At 43.7% G+C, this 22,249-nt stretch overlaps 1 protein-coding gene across 7 annotated transcripts in view; it reads right to left on the bottom strand.

Annotated features, from left to right (window-relative positions):
- Window positions 1–22,249, bottom strand: part of LOC106574279 (double-stranded RNA-specific editase 1) — a 60,718-nt gene that overhangs the window by 12,104 nt on the left and 26,365 nt on the right. For 3 of the 7 annotated variants that reach the window (XM_045697588.1, XM_014150072.2, XM_045697589.1), the window contains exons 3-4: window positions 19,922–19,971; window positions 8,653–8,679 (exon numbers count right to left, since the gene is read on the bottom strand). Coding sequence is in view for 1 of the 7 variants with exons in the window: in XM_014150071.2 (XP_014005546.1) it covers window positions 8,653–8,679; window positions 15,972–16,080 (136 nt within the window). In the remaining 6 variants the exon portion in view is untranslated. Of the gene's footprint in view, window positions 1–8,652; window positions 8,680–15,971; window positions 16,490–19,921; window positions 19,972–22,249 lie in introns of those variants that run through there. The other 4 variants (XM_045697591.1, XM_014150073.2, XM_014150071.2 and 1 more) reach the window with 3 other exon arrangements.

The raw sequence follows: 22,249 nt of genomic DNA, 5'->3' as shown, positions 1-22,249 counted from the left end.
AACAGTGTCACCAGCAAAGCACCCCCACACCATCACACATCCTCCTCCATGCTTCATGGTGGGAACCACACATGTGGAGATCATCCATTCACCTACTCTGCATCTCACAAAGACACGGCGGTTGGAACCAAAAATCTCAAAGTTGGACTCATCAGACCAAAGGACAGATTTTCACCGGTCTAATGTCCATTGCTCGTGTTTCTTGGGCCAAGCAAGTCTCTTCTTCTTATTGGTGTCCTTTAGTAGTGGTTTCTTTGCAGCAATTTGACTATGAAGGCCTGATTCATGCAGTCTCCTCTGAACAGTTGATGTTGAAATGTGTCTGTTACTTGAACTCTGTGAAGCATTTATTTGGGCTGCAATTTCCAAGGCTGGTAACTCTAATGAACTTATCCTCTGCAGCAGAGGTAACTCTGGGTCTTCCTTTCCTGTGACGGTCCTCATGAGAGCCAGTTTCATCATAGCGCTTGATGTTTTTTCATGCCTGCACTTGAAGAAACGTTCAAAGTTCTTGAAATCTTCCGCACTGACTGACCTTCATGTCTTAAAGTAATGATTTTACATTTTTACATTTTTTTACATTTTAGTCATTTAGCAGACGCTCTTATCCAGAGCGACTTACAGTAGTGAATGCATACATTTCATTTTTTTCATTTCATCCATTTTTTTCGTACTTGGCCCCCCGTGGGAATCGAACCCACAACCCTGGCGTTGCAAACACCATGCTCTACCAACTGAGCTACGGGGAAGGCTAATGATGGACTGTCGTTTCTATTTGCGTATTTGCGTATTTGCGTATTTGAGCTGTTCTTGGTCTTTTACCAAATAAGGCTATCTTCTGAATACCACCCCTACCTTGTCACAACACAACTGATTGGCTCAAACACATTAAGAAGGAGAAAGAAACTCCACAAATTAATGAGTAGGTGTGTCCAAACTTTTGACTGGTACTGTACATATTCAGCATTTGGACTAATCCTGTCCATGCCAACTGACAATATAGGTCTGGGCAGTCTTCAGTGACTTTAATATCTGTCTCATTATCCCTCGGTTTCAACTACCTCAGAGTTTCCCATACTGAAATAAAATCAGTTAAATTGCGCTTGGTTCATAGAGCCGCTAGATGCAGTTCCTGAGAAGTTCCTGTTTCTTCCTACAAATGTGTCTCTATCTTTTAAACCGTTTAAGCTAGAAAATATTATGACACCATCACTGGAAGATAAGACTCTCAGGAACAGTCTCTCAGTCTTCTGTTTCCCTCTACAAGCCGTACACAGGACTAAATCAGACAACAGGGAAAAGAAAGATGTATTCTTTCCTACACAGAAGATCATACAAAAGTATGATCTGATGATCTTCTGAACTTTCCAATACCTTTCTGATGCATTTCAGTCACTTCCTTCAGATTGAAATATTGTCAAAAGTACTATCAGACTGATTTGTAATGAACTGTCATAGCCCAGATAAAAAAAAAGTAAACATTAGCTGTTGATTACATAACTTGGTGGGGTCGCAAACACTTTTTGATATGAAAATGGGGTCGTGGGAACAAAAACGTTGGGGAACCCCTGAACTAGCTCTTCCGGAAAATGCTGCAAGTTCACGCACTATACAGTACATTAGACTATGTTGTTAATTTGAGAATACACAGGAAGTCCTCCAGAAATATAACACCTCAATTATATTTCCCCAGACAGCCATGAAAAAACTTTTCATGTTAAAAATACAGTATCGACGCTACGGTGTATAAGATTGAAACCCACTGATGGAATGGACTATCGGATGTGTGAAAATAGTGTAACCAAAACAAATGTGCATGACAGTGATAGCAACTGCAGGAAGCAACGGGCCGAGCGATATACCCTTGCCGTCGGGAGGAAACTACCGTTCATGGAGCTAATCTCAGATACTATATCAACCCGCAAACAGACGGAGCGAAAAGTCAGGGAGAGAGGGAGGAGAAGAGGAGAAAGGAGAGAGAGTAAATCAATATAATAATTGTAAAACAGAGGAACAGCCTTGAGCTAATTTAACTCTACTGTTCAATTTTACACTGGGCATTTCTCCAGCCAATCAACCCTACAGTCACAGAGCATTAAGGAAGCTGTTGCGTATATTCGTTTGCTGAGGAAATCATATAATTAAATAGTGATTGAATCTACAGTTTATACCTCAGTCAATACAAGCTGCATTGTATCGGGCATACTGTCGTTTTTCCAATACTCATCTCCACAATCTATCTTGACCAAAGCCAAGAAATGTGGAAAAATAGTTGTCTGTTCTCTCTATTCCTCCCTGTGGGATTAAATAGGGTGTTAGATTTGTATTCTGTCCCCCCCCCCCCCATGGTCTGTGGTGTGGCGATAACAACATAGCACTTCTGTAGAGGGAAGAGTAGCCAACAGAATGAGATGCAATAACTTCATAGGAACGCTGAGGGGAAAAAAACAATTGCATTGGCGGGTTACAGAAACTCTCAGTGTTGTCCACACAGCTCTTCTTCAGAAGAGAGGGGAGAGACCCTTGAAGGACAATTGTAAATAGGCCCGAAAAGAAGCAGGGATTTCTAATGCACATTTTCAGAGTTTCAGAGTGGATATATCCAACTAGGACCACAGCAGCACCTACTGCTCAAACATACCATTTCAAAACACTACTGGAGTAATCTCGACACACTTTATTTATTTTGGGGGGAAATAAATGACTGAGCGTTTCAAATAGAAACAATAATATTTTGATATAAATACTTCACATAGACCGGGACAGTATAATTGGTGTCCCCTCTCTCAAAAGCAACCAAATGCAAAGTCCTCCTGCAGATGAGAGAAAATGGAGGGAATTGAATGGAGATGATCTGTGATTGCCGCAGAAGCATTTATTTGGTGCCGTTGCCTTGAAGCGGTTGCATTTGATAAGCATTCCCACAGAAAAGCAGCCTGCTAAATCTATCCAATCAGGCCAGCCACTACAGACGGAGTGATTGAGGAATACAGACTCCATATCACTTCAGTAATGACACTTTCAAGAAGAAGCGGGTGCAGACACAACTAGATATAGAACACATAAAAATGTCCAACTGAAAAGTTTTTTGCTTTTTTACAACTTTTCTCATTCAATGACCATGAGAAAAGACAATACTGTTTGGGAGCAAACGGCACGTTTGTTGTTGTAGTCAACCTGAAAGCAGAGTAGATAATAGAAACCATTCATTTAGACAGCGCTTCTGCAACTGACAACTTATTGAGTCAAATCAAATCAAAGTTTATTTGTCACGTGCGCCAAATACAACAGGTGTAGACCTTACAGTGAAATGCTTACTTACAGGCCCTAACCAACAGTGCAATTTTTAAGTTAAAAATAGGTATTAGGTGAACAACAATAAAAGAGATAACAGAGAGTAGCAGCAGTGTAAAAAGAGGGGTTGTTGGGGGGGGAACACAATGCAAATAGTCCGGGTAGCCATTTGATTACCTGTTCAGGAGTCTTATGACTTGGGGGTAAAAACTTTTGAGAAGCCTTTTGGTCCTAGACTTGGCGCTCCGGTACCGCTTGCCATGCGGTAGTAGAGAGAACAATCTATGACTGGGTTAGCTGGGGTCTTTGACAATTTTTAGGGCCTTCCCTTGACACCGCCTGGTGTAGAGGTCCTGGATGGCAGGCAGCTTAGCCCCAGTGATGTACTGGGCCGTACGCACTACCCTCTGTAGTGCCTTGCGGTCGGAGGCCAAGCAGTTTCCGTACCAGGCAGTGATGTAACCAGTCAGGATGCTCTCGATGTTGCAGCTGTAGAACCTTTTGAGGATCTGAGGACCCATGCCAAATCTTTTTAGTTTCCTCAGGGGGAATAGGCTTTGTCGTGCCCTCTTCACGACTGTCTTGGTGTGTTTGAACCATTCTAGTTTGTTGGTGATGTGGACACCAAGGAACTTGAAGCTCTCAACCTGCTCCACTACAGCCGCGTCAATGAGAATGGGGGCGTGCTCGGTCCTCCTTTTCCTGTAGTCCACAATCATCATATGTTGAGGGATAGGTTGTTATTCTGGCACCACCCGGCCAAGTCTCTGACCTCCTCCCTATAGGCTGTCTCGCTGTTTTCGGTGATCAGGCCTACCACTGTTGTGTCGTCTGCAAACTTAATGATGGTGTTGGAGTCGTGGCTGGCCACGCAGTCGTGGGTGAACAGTGAGTACAGGAGGGGACTGAGCACACACCCCTGAGGGGATCCAGTGTTGAGGATCAGCGTGGCAGATGTGTTGCTACCTACCCTCACTACCTGGGGGTGGCCCGTCAGGAAGTCCAGGATCCAGTTGCAGAGGGAGGCGTTTAGTCCCAGGATCCTTAGCTTAGTGATGAGCTTTGAGGGTACTATGGTGTTGAACGCTGAGCTGTAGTCAATGAAGGGAAGTGAGTCTAAGCTATTAAATGAACTCGCTCACATTTCTTCCTATACCCCTTTTGCCTACCCCTTCCTGCCTGCCTGTCAGAGAGCCATCACTTCCCTAGACCCCCCCCGGCGTCTTAAGCAGTAGCGCTCACCGTGAGACAGCAGTGCTCGCCTTCCAGGACGATAAGGGACGCGACGCTGCTGTTATTCACGTTAGGTTAATCACCAAACTGCCACTCTACATGTCATCCACTGGGCAGGAAATGTATGAATGAATGAATTACCAGATAATTATCATCGCTGCTTTCTGGGCTGAAACAAACGTTGACGGGATGGTTTTTACTGTGACACTCTTAGCTAGGGATTAGGGACCTTGCTTTCCTGGCTGTGAGGGGAGGTGACTGAACGGTCACTTCCTGGAGAGTGGCCTTGTGGGTAATCGCTGGCATTTCCATGACAGGGGTCTGAGGTTAAGGGAGAGGAAGTGTCATATTTGCATCACTGAAGATTAATGAAGGTCTGGGTTAAGTTACAGTCTTATTCATTACTTTGTATAAATGTCATCATTGTTTGGTTTGCTCTCACTTTCAAGTGGACAAATGCTGAATGCAGCACCAGGTCTATGATGGTTCATATTACCTTGGCCCTGCATGAACAGATCAGTTTAGCTGAGTGATGAAGCATGTGTCAGCGCCAAAATGAGCTCTCACTGAACCAAGGTGTCTGTAGCTAGTGATATCTAACCTTGCTATAATGGTATCATCCATCCAGACCCCGTACAGCCACCCAGCTGCACCACGTCCTATTCCACTAACATGGTGCTGGAGGGAACTGCGTGGCTGTTGGCTCAACATGTGTCAGAGTCATAATGGCCAGGCACAGGGAGCCAGATGGGTATTAAAGAAAGGGCAGCGGCCATGGCTGCCATAGCCTCCATAATAGGTTTCATTAGGAATATAGTAGCTCTTTGTCAGCACCATGGACAGCGCTAGTGCTGCACAGCTCTCAGCACAGCAGGCCACTGAATTGGCCAGAACCATAGCAATAAGCATATGGTGTGGTAATGTGCCCATTGCTATATTTCTCCAAGGCCACATACATAGCTGTAGACTGCTAGGGGCCATAGATGAGCTAATATTCCATGTAAGGGAACAACAACAACCAGAATCAGCAGGATATGAATGCTGCTCTTAGCGCTAGGAGCTGGTGAACAGGGCTGAGAAGAGGGTCTTTACCTTCCTTTCTTTGACACATATGGTATTGCACAGTGCTACATACAGGGTGCTTTTGTTAACCATATGCCTCCTTTATTCTTTATGGCAGTTAGCTTTCCCAGGGGGGTTTCTAAGAGCCTGGTTTTAGACAGTCTTAGTAGGACGACACACAAGAATTAAACACTCAACAGTGAATGGTGCACATCATAGTAAGTAAATCACATAAGTGAACCAAGTCGAACAAAGAAAGCCTTGTTGTTAAGCTGCTTTGGTTGTATGAAGACCAGAGCTGGCTTTTGTGTTAACCAAACCAGCCTCTCTCTCAGCCTGAACAGTGTAATCTCGTCTCTCTGCGTGACAAGAAGTGGCCTTGTACCCCCCGCCGCCACTCAACTCCTTCCTCCCGAACATTAGCACTGACAATGTTATCAGGCCGCCGAGCCCTTAGCGCCTCGCTGGAAATGCTGGCTGCTTGCTTTGTGTGTGCTGGATTGACGGAGACCAAGGCTTAGGCTGTCATTCGCTCACCAAGATAATGGGCGACAGAAATTAGCTGGGGCGGAATGAGAAAATGTAAACAAATGTAGTTATCTGTGAGAGAGTTTGTGTACACACGTTTGAAGAAAAGGGAAGTAGGGAGACAGACTTCAAGGATTTGGAGTGGCATTCTGTTCACTGTCAAAGCTCACAGATATCAACACTGGATTGTATCCACAGCCTGTATAGCTTCTGTTAGCCATTCATGTTAAAAGGTTTCACATTAAAAACATGATTGAAGTTTTCTTGTAAGAACTTTAGCTAGCATTCAGTTGAAGTCCGAAGTTTACATACACCTTAGCCAAATACATTTAAACTCAGTTTTTCACAATTCCTGACATTTAATCCAAGTAAAAATTCCCTGTCTTGGGTCAGTTAGGATCACCACTTTATTTTAAGAATGTGAAATGTCAGAATAATAGTAGAGAGAATGATTTATTTCAGCTTTTATTTCTTTCATCACATTCCCAGAGGGTCAGAAGTTTACGTACACTCAATTAGTATTTGGTAGCATTGCCTTTAAATTGTTTATCATGGGTCAAACGTTTCGGGTAGCCTTCCACAAGCTTCCCACAATAAATTGGATGAATTTTGTCCCATTTCTCCTGACAGATTTGGTGTGCCTGAGTCAGGTTTATAGGCCTCCTTGCTCACACACGCTTTTTCAGTTCTGCCCACAAATTTTCAGGGCTTTGTGACGGCCACTCCAATGTGTTGTCCTTAAGCCATTTTGCCACAACTTTGGAAGTATGCTTGGGGTCATTGTCCATTTGGAAGACCCATTTGCGACCAAGCTTTAACTTCCTGACTGATGTCTTGAGATGTTGCTTCAATATATCCACATAATTTTCCTCCCTCATGATGCCATCTATTTTGTGAAGTGCACCAGTCCCTCCTGCAGCAAAGCACCCCCACAACATGATGCTGTCACCCCCGTGCTTCACGGTTGGGATGGTGTTCTTAAGCTTGCAAGCCTCCCCCTTTTTCCTCCAAACATAACGATGGTCATTATGGCAAAACAGTTATATTTCTGTTTCATCAGACCAGTGGACATTTCTCCAAAAAGTATGAACTTTGTCCCTGTGTGCAGTTGCAAACCATAGCCTGGCTTTTTTTAATGGCGGTTTTGGAGCAGTGGCTTCTTCCTTGCTGAGCGGCCTTTCAGGTTATGTCGATATTGGACTCGTTTTACTGTGGATATAGATACTTTTGTACCTGTTTCCTCTAGCATCTTCACAAGGTCCTTTGCTGTTGTTCTGGGATTGATTTACACTTTTCGAATCAAAGTACGTTCATCTCTAGGAGACAGAACGCGTCTCCTTCCTGAGCGGTATGACGGCTGCGTGGGCCCATGGTGTTTATACTTGCGTACTATTGTTTGTACAGATGAGCGTGGTACCTTCAGGTGTTTGGAAATTGCTCCCAAGGATGAACCAGACAATGTTTTTCTGAGGTCTTGGCTGATTTATTTTGATTTTCAAATTATGTCAAGCAAAGAGGCACTGAGTTTGAAGGTAGCCCTTGAAATACATCCACAGGTACACCTCCAATTGACTCAAATGATGTCAATTAGCCTATCAGAAGCTTCTAAAGCCATGACATCATTTTCTGGAATTTTCCAAGCTGTTTAAAGCACAGTGTAAACTTCTGACCCACTGGAATTGTGATACAGTGAATTATAAGTGAAATAATCTGTCTGTAAACAATTGTTGGAAAAATTACTTGTGTCATGCACAAAGTAGATGTCCTAACCGACTTGCCAAAACTATACTTTGTGAACAAGAAATTTGTGGAGTGGTTTAAAAAGGAGTTTTAATGACCCCAACCTAAGTGTATGTAAACGTCCGACTTCAACTGTATGTTTACAAGGATATGTAGCATCAACACATTTGAGCTTAATGCTATTCACAGTCACTATCCCCAAGTTATAAATGTTGGGAGTCTTAGGACTATGAATATCAACCCGCGATATTAGCAAATCAATGCGAGCACACTATTTCATCCTAAAGACCAACATGTCAAAGCCATAAAGGATTGCTACAGCCATATTTACATTGCTGATCCACCATCAAATATGTGGTTCTACAGTAGCGAATCTATAGCAGCATATGCTATCTGTGTGGTGTAAACATGCGTTTAATAGGAAACCCAGGAGAGTCTGGAGCTGTATGTCCGATACATAGATCTGTCTGGAGCCTGTCATTCACGTCCTATGGAGAAACAGACAGTATCTCACACAGCCTGGACCACAAGAGACCAACACCTAGTTACCTATGTCTGCCGATGTTGTTCACCTTCAAAGAATACACTCCCGTCTCAGACATACGTAGACAATTCACGCACCACTGCACACAGACACACAGGCGTAACATATCTTACAAATCTTGTTATGTACTCATAGTATACTGTACACACAAGCAGGCTTGCACGTGAGCGCACACACACATGCTGTGAAATGCCAGGACCATATTAAAGTGTGTTGAAGTAGCATAGAACTAGACAATATGAGCAACATACCTTCTGTCATTGCTTTGCTGATAGCACCTATGAAAATAAGAGAAAATAAGAATATTATTATTATGATGGAAATATAAAAATGATATTTCATAAAATCTGAGGTATTTTCCCCTGATAAGATAGGATAATCCCATTCCATGCTTTCTGGTGATGAAAAAGAACAATTTGAATTTTTGGGAGTCGAAAATGTGGAAATATGAAATGTAATGTTATGATATACTAACACGAAGTTCACCACAATATGTATTTAACCACCTGGTACCCTGCTCTCAATCAGCAGTCAACCATCATCAACTCTTGTCAAGAGCTGGTAATAGACTCCATAAACCACTGACTCAAATCCAATCAGAGAGGAAAACAATGTTAAACTCATGATGATGATGATGGGAGACGCTGTGAGGAAGACACCAGCCAGAGGTGTCAGAGCTAACCAGACAACTCATGAGGAGACACCGATGAATGGAAAGTTGGGGAAAGTTCTGGTTCTAGAAGTGGAATAGTACCACAGCTGGAGGGGGAATTCTGAAACCAACTGTCAGAGCCACCCCTCGGTGGCCTAATGCAGATGGATCGATCCACTGGGTTTGGGCGGACTGGGGAGAAATAAGGTGTCGGTCCCGGCACAAAAAGCTTCCTTGAACATTGCCGGCAGCAGCGGCAGCATATATTTCTCTCTCACACCCTCCATTTTCTCTCCGTGAAATATCATTTTAGACACGCTGGATAGGACCCTCGACCAGGCACCGTCAAGCCACAGGCGTGACTTATCGATGTGCCATGGTGAGGTGATGAGATGAGATGGTGGAAGGGAGACAGAGGCAAGTGAGAGCTGAAAGGAACAGACAGAGGAAGCAGACTCAGTTTTTTTTAAAATGTAACCTTTATTTAGCCAGGCAAGTCAGTCAAGAACAAATTCTTATTTACAATGACGGCCTACACCGGCCAAACCCTAACTCGGACGATGCTGGGCCAATTCTGCGCTGCCATTTTGGACTCCCAATCACGGCCGGTTGTGATACAGCCTGGAATCGAACCAGGGACTGTAGTGACGCCTCTAGCACTAGAGATGCAGTGCCTTAGACCGCTGCACCACTCGGGAGCTGTCTGTACCTCACTACTTTTTATTTGCCTTCCTATAACAGGTTGAGAGAGACAATCCAAACATAAGATGTATCAAACTGGAAAACCAAACCTCCAACCAAATCATCATAGTTCCTACTGTACATCGTACCTCATTGGTTATAAAATTAATCACAATCAACTACCAGATTGAGAGGGAACTGAGCAGTAGGCTAGTTCATAGCTTTTCCTTTTATTTTCTTCACCAGCAATAGTGTACAAACTGAGGGAACTTATTGAAGATGTAACAATGACATGTTAATAAAATCCCACAATTGTTGACCTTATAATGCAATCGGGTAAATCAACCTTATTGGTTGACCTTTTTCAGTTTGTCAGTTACAAATGTTGTGGCTATTAAACTGAAAGTTCCAAGGGGGGAAAAATCATTTTGCAGTAGTCGATGGAAATGTGACAATTGGGGCGAAATCCCATGAAAATCTAAATTAAGAAAGTATACCTATCTAAACCTTGAAATGGGCTGAAACTGAACTGCAATAAATCAAAAATCATTACAGTATATAGCAATCTGTCTGATATACAGTACCAGTCAAAATTTTGGACACACCTACTCATTCAAGGGTTTTTCTTTATTTTTACTATTTTCTACATTGTAGAATAATAGTGAAGACATCAAAACTATGAAATAACACATATGGAATCATGTAGTAGCCAAAAAAGTGTTAAACAAATCAAAATATATGTTATATTTTAGATTCTTCAAAGTAGCCACCCTATGCCTTGATGACAACTTTGTACACTCTTGGCATTCTCTCAACCAGCTTCATGAGGTAGTCACCTGGAATACATTTTAGATTTTTTTTCCCCCCAACCTTCTTAGTAAGGGTGAGTCCTGTCCATTTTACTGTAAATGGTAAACCTAGCTAATATAGATCTGTGCTCCCATTGCTGCACAGCTAATAAAATCTCCCCTGGTCTTCAAGGACATTAAGTGGCTGCAGTCCCTTTACCATTTTCCCCATAGGAACCAATGAAATCTTTATGATGGCGCAGGGGACAACAGGGATGCTGTATATATTCTACACGCTAATCAGTGTCACTTAACGGGCTAGGGTTGGGGCGTCAGCCCCCCCTGTGGGTCTTCTCCAATGGGAGAGACGTCTCCAGATCTATGCTGATGACAGCCTGGCATTCATACGCGGTATTCAGTCACCTCTCTCTCTTAACTCACAAACACACATTATGCCATCACCTCTCACCTTCACTCTAAGAGCTAGGCAGAGCAGAGGGGTCTGTCACTGTCATGCTCAAGGGTAAACAAGGGTAAACAAGGGTTAACCTTATAGGCTTATATCTCTCAGCCTCTGGTCTGCAGGTCTGATGACGACAAAGGCAGAACACACAATCATAATCACAAGGTGATATTATTTGATCTTTCTGGGAGTACCAGGTCAGACTGGAAGCCAATATTCCTGTTCAATTCTTCTAGCCGCCCCGAGTCCTGAAACCTTGATGCAACCCACCGAAGCAGCCCCTCGTCCTTCCTATCCAGCTGGCTGACTGCCAGTTGGATCAAATCCATTTAACGCCATCACAGGTTGCCCTGTGGTCCCTGGCCTCAGTGCTGAAAATTGCTACTGTGTAAATGCCCTGCATGTGACGGTCCAACTGTGACACATGTAGCCAGCTACCTTCCTAGACTCAGGCAGGTGATTTTGTACTCTCTCCCACACCGTACATTGAGGAGGCACACCATTTTTTTCAGGTGCTCAGCAGGTAGGTATACGACAGATGAGAGATGCCAGGTTCCTAGCTCTGCCTAGCTCTGCCACTCTCTTCCCATCCCCAGCCATTCTCTCCGCACCACTACCCCCATAGCTCACAACAGATGACTATCGCTGTCTTCCCCCGCTGCCGCTGCCATCAAGGCCGGGCTAGGTGCTCCTCTATCTCTGGGAGAGAAGGGAGGGAATGGAGAGAAGGGAAGGGTAAGATGTTGAATTTCACACCTCACGGCTCCTGGATTAACCAGGTCTGGAGGTAATGTTGACAGACAGGCCGACTACCCAGGAGAGGGGTGAGGTGGGGGATGGAGAGGGAGAGGGAGAGGTGGCCCCTGTTTGAGAGGGTCAGCTGCATGTAACATTATAGTTAGTGGTGTAGTGGAGGTTATATGCAGGTATACGGTGTATACCCATTTATTTTTCAGTGGGCATTGCATATGCTCAATTCTTAAGCCCCATGATGCATATCATGGTAGTGTAGTGGAGGTATATGCCGTATCAATTAATAAGGCTGATAGATCAGATCAGAATGTTTAGCTTAAAATGTTGCTAAACTTATTTCTTCACATTTTCAGCGCAGCAATGTGCACATGGCAGTAGGCTAAGCACAAATGTTCTAAAATACAATTTGCAGAAAACACATGTTCTAAAATGCAAGTGGTTCCATAGACATAAATATCCATTCAAAATGTAGAAAGAGGGGAGATCTAAAGATGCAACAACTATCATGGGTTGCTAATATGACTAGGATAATGCCTTCTAGACAGTGAAAGAAAGTTTAAAGAAAACCAATAGAACAGGAGAATGCAAATGAGGAAGTCTTTATAAAATAATTGCTTCCGCATTTCTATGGTGGGATTCACGCTATAGGCTACTTTGACGCAAGGTGAGATGTCTTTATAAAATAATATGAAGTAAAACGTCCAGGTTTCAAACAATTAAAGAACAGGCAAAATAGCGACGCTAATGATAGGCCTAACCGTCTTCTGGTAGATGAAAATGCTTTCCCAAAAACCTTCTCAATTAAATGTTACCTACAAAGTAGCCTATGCTTACCTTGCAGAATGATATCATGATTATTTGCATTAATCCAGTGGCCATTTGTTTTGCAAACTCGATCTCATGTGCAACAGTGTGTCCGCTAACCAAACAGTGCAAGGTGCCTGCACACTTCAATTAAAGGGTAACTACACAAAAAAATCTACATTTCATAGATTTTTCCCAGACCTCAAAGGTGGTCTCCTGATGTGGTTTAAGCATCGTTGTGGACTTTGAACATCCGATTATGTTGTTTTTCTGTAAAAAAAAGTGAAACCTGTGTATTTTGGACTCAGTTGACAGCCTCATGTATCTGTTTCAATAGCAGACCTACTATTAGCCTACTTGCACAGTACAGCTTGGGTTGGCCTGACTGTTAGAGACCAATACGGGATTTATCAATTTAGGTCATTTAGTGCATGTCACTGTTTCCTTCGCTGGGTGGGACAATCTATTTTCTGTGTGCAAAATTGGATTATACCCACTTCTCCAGGTGCCACTGATTATAGTGACGGTGGTACCAAAGCCAAAGCTACAACACAACCTGGGTTCATTAAATCATATGCCTAGAACAACCTAGAACGGAACGCAGCCATCCAAGGGTTCACTGGAGACCGGGAATATCTGGATACAGCAGAGCCACGTAATCAAGTATCACTATCAACCCCACCTATCAGAGAAGATGATACTGTTATGTCTGACAGACAGACTGACTGACAGAGATTCATGACGTACGGCTCAGGCAGACTAGACAGACACATCCTTTAGCATCACAGGGCGGCTAGGTACGTCTCACAGAGCAGCCGTGTGCGCCGTCCACCCACTTACCTTGTCCGGAATTCACTTTCCTCCCCAGTAGATTAAACTCACACTTCACCTCACCTCGCAGCGCACCAGTTAGCATAAAGGTACAGTGGAAATTATGGTACGTATAGCTTCCCAGTGTGCAGGGTGTAAACAGTGGAAAAAATCTTAAGTCATATTTTTGAACTATTTACCTTGTTTTTACAATGGGTGACAGCTAAATGTATGTATTTTATACATGGGACAGAATGAGACAAGAGTAATTGCTGCATTGCCTTTTGAGAGTCTCAAGAAGACAGGGCATCTGCATTCAAAAATTATGTGAGGGTTGTGCCGAGTCAGCTTCAGAGTTATTTAGCCACTGAAATATTAGCAGCCATTGACAATCATGTCTAAACCCAACGAAGCGAGAATATTACAAAAATGACTTCAGCATGCAGCACAGCACATTACAGATAATGCTCTGAGAGACAACAATATCTTCAGTCCCAAATATACTTACTAAACGTTCCACTACAATAGATTTGATTTACTCATTCAGTCACGGGAGGCTGCTTTATGCCAGAATATTAAACGTGTCTAATAATTAAAAGGTTCTGCTGAACTTCCCTTTAATTAATTCATATGATTAATCTGCCAAGGTGGCAGCTCATTGTTTACCTCTTGACAGACTATTATAGCAACAAAGCAATAACCCCGACTGGCGTCCTTCCTCGTAATGCATCAACAGATAGATTATTATGTAGCTCTGAGGAGTCAGACCAAGCACTTCCAAGAAATCATCGGAAGACTGGGTAAAACTAGATTCCTCGAGTTTCTTATAAAGTTAGACATTGTCTATAGCGCTCGCCAGCTTGTAGCCCTGAGCAAGGGCAGTTAACCCACTGTTCCACGGGCTCCGAAGACGTGGGCGTCGATTATGGCAGCCCCCCCCCTCACCTCTCTGATTCAGAGGGGTTGGGTTAAATGCAGAAGACACATTTCAGTTGAAGGCATTCAATTGTACAGCTGACTAGGTCTCCCCCTTTCCCTTTCCTAAAAAACGGGAACGAGTTACCTCTGGTTCGTTCAGCCATTCCTATGGGGAAAATGAATGGAGAAAGAATGGGGTTTTGGCATAAACGCCAAAAATAAGGTCTGAGATTAACACAGCCTTAGGAGATCTAATACGTTTTGTTCTATGAGATAATATCTGTCAGTTAACATTGCCTTTATGAATTATGAAGCCTTTACGTTCTTTACGTGCTTTTTAAAAATAACATAAATGCTTAAAAAAATCACAAAAGGTAACATTAGCTGGTGAAGATTATCTCATAGAACAAAACATATAAGATATCCTCAGCCTGTGTTTACCATAGACCTTATTTTTAGCATTTATCCCCAAAAACCCCCCCAAAAACACTCATTTCCCCATAGGCTTTGACCAACGAGGCATGGGGAAGAGACGCTATTACTATTTCTCTCTATACCTTCCAGACTCTATATAGGGTGAACAACTGAAGAAACAATTGCACAAGAGTTCATCCACTTCAGGAATATGATTTGATTTGTGTATTTTTTTAAATCAGATCATTTTTTTAACTTAACCATCACACTCATAATCTCCTTTCATATCCACCTTTCTGTAGTAAAGCTTTGGATCTCAAAGACTGTGTATGATGGGGACACGTTACAGTACGCAAAGAGACAAAACTGCCTATCACCATGCTGTATCCACGCTCCAGAGAATTAAGCCCAGGAGTGGAAGGAGGGTTTATACTTCCCGCATGGACACCTCTCTGAATTCAAACTCCCATCTGCTCGTCTTGCAATAGACTACCGGTTCCCCCGTCGTTGCAGAAAGTTAATATGTCTGCCTATTGCCATCACCCAAAGCAAGGGGCATGGAACTGAGCCTGTATCCTGTCATAGAAAATGACAGAGTACATAACGCGTACTGTACATAGTGTGTGAAGTCTGAGTGGCACTGACAGTACGGTTCAGAGTTAAATGTACGACAACTATAGTGGTGTTTAAAGGAGAAAAACTAGATCCACAGAGAAAATGACAACAGATGTGTGGCCTGAGGCAGGGCCGGTCCTGGCCGTTCTGCCACCCTAGCATGACTGCAGCGCTTACTAGAATAGTCCAAGTAAGCAAAATGATACGTGATATAAACACAGTTCTTGATCCTTCTAACACAAATACGACAATACAAATGGATGTTTCCGTTTCTGTGGAAAATAAAGTAATACTATTCTACTACAAATACAGGTTTGCCTCAAAAACTTTTAACATGCATTTCAGGCACTCAACCACAACACTGTACATTTCTATGCCTGAAGTCTCCACCATATTGTTATCACAAACTCAATGACATATTTCCAGTATCTGAAAACTGTCTGCATCATTCTCAGAGACAACATACGCAGTAATAACGCTCACAACTCTGTAAATACCAAATACACAAGCACACAAGAGCAATCCTTGCACTATTCAATCAACCAATACGTCAATGTTACGTACAGTGACATAAAAAAATCACAGACCTACAGATACACACACAAGCCCACACGAGCACTCCCCTCCACACACACAATGCCTAACACTTCGAGCTATCCTGGAGAGGAGTACCTTTGCGCTCAGAGCGTTTCTTGCGCCTCCTCTTGAACCTCCTCCGGATCAAGCAGTAATAGGCCCCCACGGTCCCCATGGCCTGGGAGCTATCCAGAAACAGAGCCATGCCAAACAGGACTCTTCTGTTGCCCCTAAGCAGTCCTTTTGCCCCTTAGGCTGCCCTGTTGCCCCTAGGCTCTCTTTAGCCTGGAGAGTCTAGGAGGCACTGCACTTCCCCTCCCTCTCTCACTCTGCTAAGTACTGGCGCCAGGCTCAGACCCTCCCTCCTTCCCCTCACACTCAACTTTGGGAAGAGGAGGAAGGGCAAGGAATAAGTGGAGGAGGGGTAGTCAGGCTATGACAGAGGAGGAGGAGGGTGATGTCTGGCATGTTGATCCAGCATGGTAAACAGCTGTCAAATGAATATAGCAAAATATGCCTCTCTTTCTTGCTCTCTCTCTCCTGTCTGTCGTTCACACCCTCAGATGTCATGAGCTTTGCCAGCCGGTACTTTTATATGAATGCTGTAAAACGAACGAACGTCACTCCAGTGGTAGCCAATACTCGCCCTCTCCTTACGGACCCTCGTGATCTGAGGAGACACATGTCACAGTCACACACACACACACACACACACACACGTGCGCGCACACACACACGTGCGCGCACACACACACACACACACACACACACACACACACACACACACACACACACACACACACACACACACACACACACACACACACACACACACACACACTTTTCTGGCCCCATCCAATGACGATCACCTTCAGATGGCCAACAAAGACCATCTAAGAAACAGAAACATATCGATTCGTACTGATTCAAAGGATCTATATTGTCCCATTGCTGTCATGGTGTCACAGTTAGCCCAGTGTCAACATTCAGGTATTGCCTAACCCCTGTCCCCCATCCAGACCTCTCTAATCCTGGGGGTAATTATTGTCCTGACATGCACCAGTGGCTCCCTGGCTGGGTGTCTGAAGAAGCGCCACACCACTTAGCGTCCATGTCTACTATCATTCAGGCATCAGCTAAATCTGTCCGGGGTTCTTATGAAACTCTTCACCCTGATAAAGAGAGGGAGATTAGCTGTAAGTGTATATTAATTACACATACAGTAAGAAAATACATACAAAAAGACGGTATAACTTACTAGTGGACCTCTGTCTCCCTCCAGTGAACAGTGAACAGCGATCCAGATATTTTGGAACCAAAACCTGACATGGTATCACAGAGTTTTTAAACCCAGAGGCACAACATCGCGAGACTTCCGGGAACGCTTGCGAAACAGACCAAACAGACCAGGCCGGAGTTTTGGTTTTGAGAAGTCAATGAGAGAAGTGAAGAATTCTACCCTTAGTTGTTACTTTTCTCGAAATCTAAAGGCACAACCTCGATTAGAGCCAACGTCTTCCATAGTTGAACATGTTACTACTCCAACCTCGTGAAAGTGACAAACTAACACCTTTTCATTTCCGACAAAAACAACTTCATATCGAAGGAGTGCCTTTTATTTGACGGCCTGCACATGCACGGTTAGACGCGATGACGTGCATCTGCTCGATGGTAATGCTGTAACAACGCCCGGATGAGAAACCGGTTCTCAGGCCTACAGTGCCACCCTGTGGGATGTCTTGGAGTGGTGGATCACCACAAATGAACCAAGCCCATTTGAACAACATCATAACAGACCCATTTCCCGGCCGCGTCCTGAAAAAGTTGCACGCCGTTTCGAATCAGCTTGTTTACATCGAAGGGAATATGAACACATACAACTTCAGATGCAGCTCATGTAAGTTAATATACTTGTACCTGTATACGGGTTGAAAATGGCAGATTTGGGCATTAATAAGTGCCCGAATTGGAACACATTGGTTGTACAGTGACATACTGTCAATGACGTCAGATCTCAGGCTCTGCGATTCACAGCATTGTATGGGTTTTGACTGACAGACATTCTGAACTTGTGCACCCCATGAAGAATTTGCCCCCCCCCCCATCTTTTCCGCTAATTGGGCAACTTTTGCTAATGTTTTGCTGTCTGAGTGAGGGAAATGCTGTATACTAAGAGAACTCGACGTATTCTAAAAGATGAGACGTTGAGGATTATAATAAATAACGCTTTGACGTCATACAAGCAAAACCCAAACACCCGTCCAAATGTGCACTTCACATTTCCAAATCATAAAACTCATGTCAAATACAGTGTCAACGTTCATGATCCGTATGTTTGATGTACAGTTACAAGATGACATGGCATCATACCCTGGGCTGTTCTGAACAGAATGAGCCTGTGTCTGTCTATTGTGAAGAACACGCACCTGAATGCACTCATGACTCCTTTCTATGCCCAACCAAAATGGCAATTTGTTTCTACGAATTGCCTTGTGAAAGCCTATCACTGTAAGATTATATTTTATAACTTAACTAGTCATGTTGGCAAGAGAACAAGCTTTCCAATGATGCCCACCTGACCCAGATTGCGATTTGTAATGGGCCGTTTTTCGATTGCGTAAACAACAAAAGTAATTGTGTGATGGGGGGGGGGGGTGTCTTCCAAACAAAACAGCTACAAGTGTGCTTGCTCTAGTTCCTCAACGGCACAGCTAGGAGATCTCAAAAAAGCACCGGGAGACTATTCTTTGAGTCATAAAAGTGCATTGAAATTACATAGGAACTGTGCACACTTTGGTGAGGTAGGTGGCCACCTCTCACTAAAACCCTTTGTCTTCTCACTCAAACCCTTGTCGTTTTTTTGTTTTGTTTTATGTAGCACCTACCCCACATTTTCCAGGAATATTCTTATCATGTTACTGAATGTATCCAGAGTATTTTCAGATGTTGTTATCAACAAATGCGGCAAAAAGTACAGTAAATGTAAAACGCACATCAAATCAACAGTGTCATGTTTGGACTGAGTCTCATGTGTCCCCTCAACTTTGGTCTAATAATTTTCCCATAATCGCCAAACTGTTCCCTTTCTATTGCGTGCATGCTTATGCATATGATTTTCACATTTCTTCTGTAAGAAACATTTCAATGTATCCCTATCCATATAGGCCAATTCCACACAAGTCTAAAGGGTTAACAAACATGTAATAAGACAGTTATCCTCTACAACATTGCAGATGTCAACGGATGATCGATTACCTAGCAAGCTAGCAAGCCTGCAAGGCAAGGTAAAATATCACAAATAGAGCTAGGTAAAGCCAGAAGAAGAATATACTTGTTGAGCATAGCTAATCAGTCTTGTGCGTTGACACGGCAATCATTCACTCACTGCTAAGTTTGTCAATGTCCGGACATCTGTGTATAGCTATTCTGCTACAGGGCTTTTTGATGCTAGCATGCGCAGCGCACGTATCACTTAACATGACATTCGCTTGTAAACAAAACATTTCTCGATATAAGTTGGCTATACAATGCCAAAGTCGGGACACAAATGCTTTTTTTATTATCCATTTTGTATTTATATTTTTAAAGCCTGCTATTTTGTTAATCCATAGAGAAAATGACAACAGATGTGTGTGGCCTGAGCAGGGCCGGTCCTGGGCGATCTGCCACCCTAGCATGACAAAAAAAACTGCAGCCCCTACTAGAATAGTCCAAGTAAGCAAAATTACGTTGAAAAGACGTCTAAAATATGTATTTTTCCAGACGTTGAAGTTAGGTTCAATTTAGGTTCTGAATGAAAGGTGAAAAGACGTCTTTTCCGGGCGTTGAAATCAGGTTCATTTTCGGTTCTGAAAGAAGTTGAAAAGACGTCATTTATAGACTTCTATGTTTGAGCCAAATCAAGGCTGCGCCTCCATGTGTTGATGGAGGTGCATCCTGGTCAGTTTAGCTCAGAAAATGCTGCCACGGGCAGCCGCCTAATCCTGCCTAACGAGGACCTGAAAATGAAATGAAAAGTCAATCAAATTAGAAAATGGGTCACCCACCTGATTTATACCTGCTGAGGGCTCTGGGTGTGATTGGTGGATCCAGTGATCTGAAAAATAAAAATAAAAACAGGAAGTAAACTACCTGTACAGTTCAAACTGCCAAACCTTTGCAGTCCTCTGGCTGTGGTAACAGTGGACAATCATGTAGTAGCATCAAACACCCACTAGATGGAACTCTTGAACTACTCACATTTTAGCAAGCAAGCGCTTTCTATGACATTTTGGTATATCACATTGAAATGCAGTGGTGTGGTGTCTGGAAGCCACACAGGGCACATTCATTAATCCTGCTCCTTGGTCAGCTGCAGTATGATGCCGAATCACACCATTAATGCAGAGTTGGGGCTAGATCCCAACCTCTGGCAACACAGCACGGAATAGCCCCACACGACAGTAGGATAATTCAGTGGCTGCTCGATCCTGTTGAGAATACACTGTAACAGACTTACACGAAGGGGTGTGATGGTGATCAGAAGTGGACGCACTAGGAGGGTGAGTGTATGGGACTCCGCTCACTGCTCGGTTTGTCAGTGTGTCACGGGGTCGGTCTGACTTGACAGCGGAGCTGCCTCTATAACCCCAACCTTAAACTACAGGCCAGACATGAACTAAGGACCGGACAGAATTACACTCTCCCCTTATCTAATATCAACACTGTTACAGCCTACTCTGGCAGCCCACAGAACTCAAAGTCAAACAGCTGTAGGTGCAGGGAGCCAGGAAACGAGAACAATTGAACATAGCATTGGTATCGTTACGGTAACAGGGTACCCTCACTCGTGTTCTGTGCAGAAGTCGAACGCAGTGTGTGCTCTTGTTAAGCAGCGAATCAAGCAAAAATAAGCGTGTGCATCTTATTCACAACATCTGAATTGAATTCAAGGGCACAGACGCTGCCTGCTGGACATCACAGAGATGCACTTCCTTTGACACATCACAACTTCCTCTACAGACAGCTGTAAGCCGTTCACGGCTCCAGAATAATGCTAACGAGGTCCTCCATTCCAAAATGGCAGCTTAACTTGCAGCACAATGGTTTGTGCCATGGTTCAGATGTTTAAGCAGGACGCACTCTCGTGTTCTCTTGGCCTTTTCAACATCAACCTGTATTAATTGCTTGTTTGCCTCAATTTTCATCATAGATCATTCCAGGTGTCAAAAACAGTTAGAAAGCCATGGAAGCATTCTGGGATGCATCGCACTGACGGTAATCTGCAGATAAGTGGTGATGAAGAAAAGGCACTCTATAGCAAACTGCCTGCTCTTTCCCCTCCTTCACTATCCTATCTGCATGCAGGTCTCGTCAATACTTTGACAGCTTAATCAGTTACTGGTGTCAGTTGCATCATTTCTCTCCCCCTGCACATCACATAGGGACTAGGGACAGGGGAGAGGGGAGTAATCAGCCCATTCAACATCCAACCCGCTCCGAGGCTCTGGGGGGGGCTGCGTCCCAAATGTCACCCATCCTACTCCCTACCTAGTGCACTAGTTTTGGCGTAACACAGGTTTCTTGACCCCCCCCCCCCCCCATAAAACTTACATCGATGTCTTTCTGTGGTACCAGGGCATGTAGCCTTTCTTTAGGCATTTTACATTTTAGTCATTTAGCTGACGCTATTATCCAGAGCAACTTACAGCATTTTCGTACTTTAGCTAATGGATATATATTTATTGGTAGGCCTATTTGGTCATTATTTTCTCATGTTAAGCCAAACATTTCACGAAGCTAAACATGGTGTCGCAAAGCTGCCATGATTTAATGAAATGAAAGACAGCATACTAATCAGCAACCGATATTTATTGGTTTGTTTAAAGCCCTTAAGAAACTGTTCTCCACTAAAGACGATCTGTTTGCATCTGCCAATGTCCAATGTCCTGCCTGTCCAGTATCCAGATGACATATCTGAGTAAACTCCACTCATTCCACTGGCACCGTCGTAGCCTTTACCACGGCATTTGTTCACCGGTATCCCCTTACTTTCAATCAATTATTTCTGTTTCAAGGCCTGAGGCACTTCGATCAGTCACATTCTCGTAGCCCAAGAAACAAATACTTCGCTTCCTAGTGCATATGGAAATGAAAAAGGTTTAGGAATTACTTTTTTGAGGATGAAATTTTTTTTTGGACATCGATGACAGGCACATGGGCCCCCAGAGCTTGTGGGCCCCCCACGCCTTGCAGGGGCTGCAGGGGGTGTCCGGTACGCCAGTGGCTCTGGTCAAAAGTAGTGCACTACATAGGGAATAGGGTGCCATTTGGGACACAGCCCAGAGGGCTCCAGGGCTATGGGGCAGGTTACTCAGGCAGACCCACATGTGCTG

Source organism: Salmo salar, chromosome ssa16 (genome assembly GCF_905237065.1).
Source record: "Salmo salar chromosome ssa16, Ssal_v3.1, whole genome shotgun sequence".
Taxonomy (NCBI): domain Eukaryota; kingdom Metazoa; phylum Chordata; class Actinopteri; order Salmoniformes; family Salmonidae; genus Salmo; species Salmo salar.
This window is presented reverse-complemented; position numbering and strand designations above follow the sequence as displayed.